Genomic DNA, 9,285 nt, shown 5'->3' with positions numbered 1-9,285 from the left:
ATTAACAAATTTGTAGCCTAAATAAAATCAGGTATACAGACCAAAAACAATAAGCTGGAACTGAAGACATGGATTGGGGAGGAGGGGATTGTAATAAATTGTCTTACTCATGAACAGTGAATCTGTGGCTTCTAGCCTGTCTGAGAAAACATATTTCATGTTTCCAGGTAATATACTACCACAGTTTTTGAATTCCAAGCTTTTTTGTTAGGAATCATGACTCTTTGCCTTGCTAAATGCAATATTGCAAATGTAACAACCCAGTACTCCAGCAAATACATAAAACACTTAATGGTAAGTGTTCCAAGAATTGGGGAAATAATGTAACCGCAACTGTAAATTTTATTACAGGGAAGGATAACAGGGAAACAGAAGGATGGGTGGTCTCCTCTGAATCCTGTAGCTTTTTATCTATTGGTGCAGAGTAAGTTCCTTTACATTCAATACTATCTATTACAGGGGTGGGCAAAATACAGTCCAGATCTCGCCCACAGGCATCCACCCACCAATTGATTGGATTTGGCCCATGGCACACTGCGTGGGGCCAAGCCCTGCCGATGTCTGTTGGCTTTGGCCAGCACACAGCCTCCCAGCAGGACTGCTCACACTGCTGCTGCAGTCACTCAGGTACTGCTCAGCACACACCCCCTCCATCACCTCCATCAGGCCCTCCTCTTCCTCCTAGCCCTTCTGTACTGCCCCAGGTGGAAGGGAAGCTGCAAGGTGGCTCTTGCCCCACTGCGTGGAGCTCCAGCTCCATCTTCTACCTTCCACACACTCAGCTTCCCACAAGTGGCTGCTCATCGTGCCAGGTGAATGGAGTGGGTGGAAAGTGGCCAGGAGCTGGAGTCCTGTGTGCTGGGGCAGGAGCCACCCAGCTGCAGCTCCTCCCATGCTCAGAGTGGTGCAGCAGGGGCAAGAGAAGGAGGAGCTGCTGAAGATGGAGGGAACTGAGTGGTGCCTGGGCAGCTGCAGTCCTGCCAGGAAGCTGTGCACAGTAGCCAGGGCCCGTGGGCATGGGTGGGAGCAGACAGGGCTCAGCCCCATGCGGAGTGCTGCACAACAGTTAAGGGGTGGCAGAACGCACGTTCACCACACCATGTGGGTGAGCTCTGCTGCACGTACCACCTGCCTCCTCCCTCCTTCCCTCCACCCCTGGCCAGCTCCCCAGACCTAGTGCACAAGCAGCCTCCCTGCACAAAAAAATATATTGTGACACATAATTTTTTAACGAAATTAAAATGTTATAGTAGATGTTTGATTTTTATTTTTAAGCATATGATTTAGGGGTTTTTTTATCTATAACTTGTTAAAATACCTTCTGAAAGATTTTGTGTGGGCAGCCCTTGACAGCTCACCAAAACTCATTAAGTGGCCCTCCAGCCAAAATAATTGTCCACCCTTAATCTATTACCTCTTTAAACATATTACTTTAAGAAAGATTACTTCTGTCAGCTGGTGAATTTAAATTAAATAAAGTAATGGCAACTGCAGGTAAGACTTTATGGGTTTGTTTTTTGTCTGCAAAGTTAAGTGTAGGTAAGTGGAGCTGACAAATCTCAAGTTAGTGTGGCTTGAGAGAGGGTGGCCACCGTGCAAAATAACACTTGAGCTACGTTGAAAGCTTGCATTGGCAACTGGTGAATTATCTTGACTTGAACTGTAGTCAAGATTCCTTTGATTGGCCATCCAGCTTAAGTTAAAAGCATGACGACAGTAGAGTTTAGTCTTTTTAATGTGTGGACTGATCCCAAGAGAGAGGCAGCACTTGAATTATAATTGCATTAACAGTGCAGTGGAGATAAGCCGTTCAGAGATCAAAAAGAAACAGGAGAAATTTTCTCTGTGCAAACCACTCAATTTCAATGAAAACAGAACACTACAGTGAAATCAACATTATTGAATTTATGGTGAGGAATGCATAGTATGCTACTCAGACATTTAACAAGTCTGCTACCAAGTATTAGTAAGTAAAATTGTATTTCCTTTAAGTAAAGAACATGACAGAATTGCAATAAGACCATAACCACAAAACAAAAATAAAGACAAGGCAAAAACAGCAAACAATGTGTCTCTGAACTTCAAGATCCTTCCATTACATTTTGTGGTGTTGCATTGTAGTTTGTTGTTCTGTGTTCATTTCTGGTGACTTCTGCTATATCTACATACCAATCATTAACTGCTGGCATCTGCTTTGTTTTCTTGAAAAAGCTGTTTTGCAGTAGATAGATCTAAGAATAATCAACCACCTCTGATGTGTTATGAGATTTTTCTTAAGAAAAACTCATCATGTAGAATTGCCAATGGGGGCCTTTTCTGATTTTGTTTTTTTTAATTTTTTAAAATTAAACCTGTTTTCTCTCATGTTCTAATGCCCTTTAAGTATCTGACTGGAGAATATGCAATTATACCCTTCTGTTTTACATTCATCAATCACATCTTAAAATTGGGGAGCTGTGGCCTCGACAACCTTACGGTCGAGGCCACAGCTCCCCAATTTTAAGATGTGATTACTTTCCCGATGGCTAGGGAACTGGCTCCATGGTCAGACCCAGACAGTGACTGTTGATGGAACCAAGTCAACATGGCACATGGTCATTAGTGGCATCCCCCAGGGTTCAGTTCTCAGACCAATACTCTTTAATATATTCATAAACAGTCTGGATTTGGTTGTCAGAAGCAGACCAGCTAAGTTCACAGATGACACCAAATTATGGGTAAGCAGGGTCACACTAGAGGATAGGCTGGGGATTCAGGCCAACCTGGACAGGCTTGCAAGGTATGCGGATCAAAACCTGATGACATTCAACACAGAGAAATGCAAGGTGCTCCACCTCGGAAGAAAGAACCCACATCATACCTATAGGCTCAGCAGTGCTACACTCACTAGCACTATGACTGAAAGAGACTTGGAGGGTCATGATTGACCACAAGATAAATATGAGCCACCAATGTGATGCCGTAGTCAGCAAAGCAAATAAAATCCTGGCTTGCATCTACCAATGCATTTCAAACAAGACTCAAGATGTCATCCTCCCATTTTACTTGGCCTTGGTGAGGCTGCAGCTGGAGTACTGCATCCAGTTCTGGGCTCCACACTTTAAAAAGGACATGGCTCTCCTCTGGACTCTTTCAAGCTTCTCCACGTGCATGATTAGAGGTCAAGAGAGCAGGCCTTATGAGGAGAGGCTGAGAGGCATGGGACTGTTCAGCTTGAAGAAGCATAGGCTCAGGGGGGACTTGGTGGCAGCCTCTAAGTATATAAGGGGTGTGCATCAGGATCTGGGAAAGCGTCTGTTCACCAGGGCATGCTAAAGGAAGATGAGGTCCAATGGTCACAAACTGCTGGAAGACCATTTTAGACGGAACGTAAGAAAAAAACCTTACCGTCTGAGTTTCCAGAGTCTGGAATAGACTTCCCCCAGAAGTGGTGCAAGCACCTACTCTGGACACCTTCAAGAAGTGTTTGGATGATTACCTTGCTGGGGTCATGCGACCCAGCTGACTTCCTGCCCTTTGGGCAGGGGGCTGGACCTGATGATCTTGCAAGGTCCCTTCCAGCCCTAATGTCTATGGGATCTATGAAATCTATGTTCTAAGATGTGAAAGTGAACGGTGTGTGTAACAAAAAAGACATGTAACCCATCTCATGAGGGGCTGCAAGTGTATGGCAGTGGTGAATAAGTGTCTCCAACAGTAACTCAGTTTAACAAGAGGGTACAAACAAGTCGGATTTATTTACAAAGACACGCACCTGAACAGCAAGCTGTAACCCAGCATGGGAACTTGATAGCACAATTACCCCTTTCAACAGTGCAACTTGAAAACCCAGCTTCAGTCTCGGAAAGACCCTTTGGGTAGAGAATCTTCACCTTGTGCACAATCCAAGCTGTCCCAGCCGGCACAAGAACTTCCACAGTAACACTAACCTCACTAACTTCTGCAGCCTTTTCAGTGCTACTTGCTTAGGTCCTGCTCTAGTTTATAGCATCAGTCAGTGCCTCTCTGCTAGGGTCTCCTCTGTGGCAAAGTCAGTCCTTCTCCCAGCTACACTTGGACCAGGCTCCTTCACATTCTCCCTGGGCCTCTTCCAGTGGTGCTTGAAGCATATCTTCAAACAAGAACTGCTATTTGCTCCCTGCTCCAACCATGCATGCTCAGAGCAAAATGACCCCCACGTTGCAGCTCCTCTTTCCCATTTCCTCTCCTGCTAACCCTCAAAGCAACCTGCCAACCTATTGTCCTCAGTTTTTCATTTTTGCAGGCTTTTCATAGCCCTGCCCACTCCCTCTTCTATTGGCTGGTGGCAACTTCCTGCTAGCTCCCAAAGCAGGCTGGGAGCTACAGTTCATTGCAGCTCCTTGGGTCTGGTTTTCTGGGGCTTGGACTGGCCCCACCCCTCTCTGCTTAACCCTTTGCAACCCAGGGGCAAGGATTACAGACATAACTTAGAATTGGAATATAGATCTGTCAGTAGACTTCCAACTCGTATTCAGTTGCAGATGCCTCTCACCAAAGGGCTGTTCCTTATCTGCTTAGGTGCTGCCATTATCCTACTTAATGACTGCTGTGACAACTCTTTGACAAACTTCATTTCAAATCGTTTTGTTATAGTGCATGACAGTACTTCTCAGCCTTATAGAAAAGTGACTAGCCTAGTCAAAAGTAAGAGTGTAGGGTGTGTGTTGTTGCTCATGTGGACTGCCCATGCTACCTCCCAAACCAGCAGTATACGTGCCTTAGTGTAGAGCTGTGGATGAACCAGTAAGTTTTGCACTAAGCCAGCTATGCTACTTCCAGTTTAGGATATGGTGCACATGGAACACAGTGAGTCTGGCAGCACCATCAATGAGCAGTAGAAACATAACACTATTCACTTTGAGCAGGGCTTGGTTGTGAATGATTTCAGTAACTTAGTTTCATTTAAGTTTCTGTTATTGCATTTCATCTGATGGAAAGCTGTCCTGAACCATCCAGTGTCAGGAGTGGCCATTCATTTTCAGCTGTTCATGCTTTCAGAATTACTGCGCTCATCTTGTATTTAATTCTGGCACACTCCAGTTTTAGGAGTCAGAGTCATTTTTAAAGTATTCAGCTTCTGCTAAATATCAGAAACTCATTATCTATTAAGCAAGTCAGTTTTATTTGTATCGCAAAGACAGTACTCAGATTATGGAAATTTATAAACAGTAAATTGTCCCCTCCAGGTATTATCGTGAAGTCCTACCTGGAGAGATTGTGAAAATATCCAGATATGATGTCCAAACACTTGATGTTGTGCCAAGACCAGAAGGAGATCCCTCAGCATTCTGTATATTTGAATATGTTTATTTTGCAAGGCCTGACAGCATCTTTGAAGGTAAGAAAATATAATGTACAAATGAACAAAGGAGCCATACCCACAGAATGGAGACCTTTTATCCTGGAAGGCAGTGACTGAAAGGTTTTAGAGCTCAAACTTGGCAAACAATTAAATACGAGTTCCCACAGTTTTATGGTGTTCCAAAAAGGATTAATATGATTCTAGGACTTATAAAGAAGCAAGCTACATGTAGGAGAAGTGAGGTGATTTTTATTGCCTCATGGCATTGAAGAGATAATGCTGGAATATGATGTAAACAGTTCTGGTGTTAACATTCTTAAAAGTAAGTTGAAGATTTTTGAGAGGGTCCACAGGAGAGCCGTATAAATTACCCAAGAGCCATAAAAATGTCTTGTAGAGAATGACTTAAGGAAGCATATCTGTTTAGTTTATCAAAACAAAGATCAAGGACTGTTTTTATTAGGATTTCTGCAGGATTACATAGGGAGAAAATAATGGTACCAAAGGTCTTTTACATCTAATAGAGAGAGGTTTTACAAGAACCTTCCTCTATTAGATGTAATACCAGATAACATTTTCAGCTCATTTCTAATTTAACAATGAAGATAATTAGCCATTGGAACTAATTACTCAGGGAAGTGATGGATCCTGCATCCCATGAAGTCATTCAGTCGAGACCAAAATGCCTTTCTGGTAGATCTGCATTAGCCAACCAGTAATTGAGCTCAATACAGGAGTAACACTACAGCACAAGAGATCAGATTAGATGATCTAAAGATTGCTTCTGGCCTTAAAATCCATGAACTGATTAATGAAAAATACTGTTTTGTCACTTTAGAGCCTTTATTTTAAAACAAGATTTCTGAAATTAGATTTTTGCAATGTAGGCTTATCTTTCCATTGTTTGTTATAAGAACCAATGCATTCATGTTTCTCACTTAACTCATTTCTGTGTAATACTTGAGGATATCAACCCAATCCTTTCATTATCATTTTGATAACAGCCCTCAAAGGACATGCCTCCTTATGTTGTACTAGTGTCTTAGCAGGGCACTTGGCAGAGCAAGGTTGTTGGGGATAATGAAATTTCAGGTCCTTTTTTACACAAGTAAAGGAACCTAATGATATCAATGGGGCTAGTTATCCAAGTAAGGCAAAACGATTTGGTTCTCAGTGCTATCTGAAAATTGGACCATGATGCAAACAATGTAGGGTGAAATAAAAGGTGAGATATTGATGAATTGTTATTGCTATATAGGGAGTTCTCTAGCTTGCCGATTCAATGCTGTGCTTATGATCTGCTGTTGAAGTTCCTCTGGTGTGAAAACGAAAAACTAAGAGGAATAAATGACCTTTGTCATTGTTCCTAGGTCAAATGGTTTATTCGGTTAGGAGAAGATGCGGTCAGCAGCTTGCTATTGAAGCACCAGTGGAAGCAGACTTGGTTAGCACTGTTCCAGAATCTGCAACACCAGCAGCACTGGGTTTCGCACAGAAGGTACTGAGGGTGGATTATTTTTAATAGTGATATCTCTTCCCAGCATGCCTTTCTATGGAAACACTATAGGCTTCTCTCCTAATACAACTACCTTTATGGGGTTTCCACCTGTCACCTGGTGTTACGTAGGTCTTGTCTGGACTAGGTTTTCTATCCAAGTGCACCAGCACAAGTCATGGCTTGACCTATCTACACGAGGCTTTGCACTAGTGCAACTACATTAGTGTAATTAAAGGTCTTTTGATTAGTATAACACCACTGGGTTATACAGAACCCTAATCTGCAAGTCGCATTAAAAAGTAATATTGGAAATAAGAGTTTTTCAAGTATGTATTTTACTTAGCTGTTTATATAATTGTCTTCTGCATGCAGTGTGGACTGCCGTACATTGAAGTACTCTGTAAAAACCGATATGTAGGAAGAACTTTTATTCAGCCAAATATGAGGTTGAGACAGCTTGGTGTGGCAAAAAAATTTGGAGTCCTGTCTGACAACTTTAAAGGCAAACGAGTAGTTCTCATCGATGACTCTATTGTGAGGGGCAATACTATCTCACCGATTATCAAACTGCTCAGGGAATCTGGTGCTAAAGAGGTAAGCTTGGTTTCATCAGCTGTTATGTATATGTAAAAGAATGTTTAGTGGGAAGAGAACTTTGGAATGTTTTTTGGTTTCACTGTTTTTTTGCCTATTTATAGTATGCTGGGTAGAGATAGGTAGCAAATACAAAAAAAGGAGGTAATAAAGGGAAGTTGCCTTTGTGCTTTTTGATTTTAGGAAAATCTACATTAAAAATGGTCAATGCAAGAAGAGTGGGGAGAGATTAAGCTGTATTTTAATCCAAGTCATTGCAGACAAATCAAGAGTAAATGGAAATTTTTAAAACAAACTATCCAAAACAAGCCATAAAATCTTTCTGCTACTTTGATTCATTCTTTGCTATCATTTTGAGCAAATACAATATGGAAGTAAATAAGCTGGTCCTAAACTTCAAGAAAAACATGGTTGGTTTTTTTTTTTGTCATTGTGATATATACAAGCATTCTGGTATGTAGCAAGTGTGGGTCCATCACAGAAGCAAAGCCACAGCTGCCAGTGGATGAGCATTAGTTTAGTCCCTAATACTGCAAGACTTACACACATACTGGTTTTATTACCATGAATAATTCCATTGACTTCTCCCCCACCGCCAACACCCCATTGTACAACTCTGCACACGTTTGTCTACTACCTAAATGCCTGTAGGGCTGGAACCATAGAAAGAAAGTGAAAAGGAGAGTTGACTAATAAGGCTTTTAATAATGATACAGTTTTTACAATATTGCATTAAAAATAATTCTGTTAATTAAACTGATATTTGATAACTGATATTTTGGAGAATGAAGGGAACCAGAGCCTTCATCCTAGAATCTAATGTGCCCAGTAGAACCTTAGGCCCCTGGCAGATGTTATATGTATTGGTTCATTAACAACATACCGTACATTCCCCCAATTCATCACACCATAAAATGGTAAACAAGCAAAAAAGTTATTCCACATTAAATCTGAAACACCTTTATGACTTGCTTTGATTTGAACATATATTCCGTGCAGAGCTGCACGGAAAATGTCTAGATATGCTAGCCCCACTTGGCTCTCTCTACAAGTTGGAAAGCTACAAACCCAGCAGCTGCACACCCAGATGCCCGACAGACCTGCATGTGGGGCTGCACACATGGGTTCTAAAGGTCCTGGGCTTATTAGAAGATATGGGATATCTAAAAAGTGTGCATGTACATGTGGCATGCCAGCAGGATGCACAGTTATGAGGATCAGGGATCGGATCCAGTTGTGCCAGTAAATGATTATCTGCCACCACTCATATGCCCATGCAGAGTTCACACCAGTGAAGATTCAGTAGGAACAGAACTCTGTTCCTACTGATCACCTTGCAGGACCTTTGTATTTCTAGTTAAGAACCAACGTCTTTAGTGTCAAGTAATATTGAAAAACCTATCTTTTGTAGGTGCATATCCGTGTGGCTTCACCTCCCATACGATTTCCTTGTTATATGGGAATAAATATTCCAACAAAAGAAGAACTAATTGCAAACAAACCTGAATTCCATGATCTTGCAAACTATATAGGTAAATGCATTTTTAATGTTGTTTTCTGAAGTTTTTAATGAGTAATCAATGTTTACATCAAAGTATACAGAGCAGTTCAAAAAATTCTGTCTAATAAAAGACTAATTCAGTCTAAATTCAGACTAATAAAAGCTGACCCTCCACTAAATCTGAGTTGCCTTCACAGGGAAATTGCATCAACCCCAAGTATGTTTTTTGTCCGCTGTACTTTGTAGCTTTTCCTCCTTGGAAAAAAATATACAAAGCAGCAGAATGAATGTTTAAAAATAAACTGTAAATACTCTGTATCATCAGAGCTCTGTTTTTTTTTATTCCTGTCAAAAATCCAGAAGTAAAAT

At 41.5% G+C, this 9,285-nt stretch overlaps 1 protein-coding gene across 1 annotated transcript in view; it reads left to right on the top strand.

The window, feature by feature from the left end:
• Positions 1–9,285, top strand: part of PPAT (phosphoribosyl pyrophosphate amidotransferase) — a 130,394-nt gene that overhangs the window by 113,404 nt on the left and 7,705 nt on the right. The window contains exons 6-10 of the mRNA XM_019526145.1: positions 352–424; positions 5,208–5,359; positions 6,694–6,821; positions 7,194–7,415; positions 8,827–8,947. Coding sequence (XP_019381690.1) covers positions 352–424; positions 5,208–5,359; positions 6,694–6,821; positions 7,194–7,415; positions 8,827–8,947 — 696 coding nt within the window. The remainder of the gene's footprint in view (positions 1–351; positions 425–5,207; positions 5,360–6,693; positions 6,822–7,193; positions 7,416–8,826; positions 8,948–9,285) is intronic.

This window comes from Gavialis gangeticus, unplaced genomic scaffold (genome assembly GCF_001723915.1).
Source record: "Gavialis gangeticus isolate Ggan-Ray unplaced genomic scaffold, GavGan_comp1, whole genome shotgun sequence".
In the NCBI taxonomy this organism is placed as follows: domain Eukaryota; kingdom Metazoa; phylum Chordata; order Crocodylia; family Gavialidae; genus Gavialis; species Gavialis gangeticus.
The sequence above is the reverse complement of the archived record's forward strand: the minus strand, read 5'-3'. Positions and strand labels throughout refer to the sequence as shown.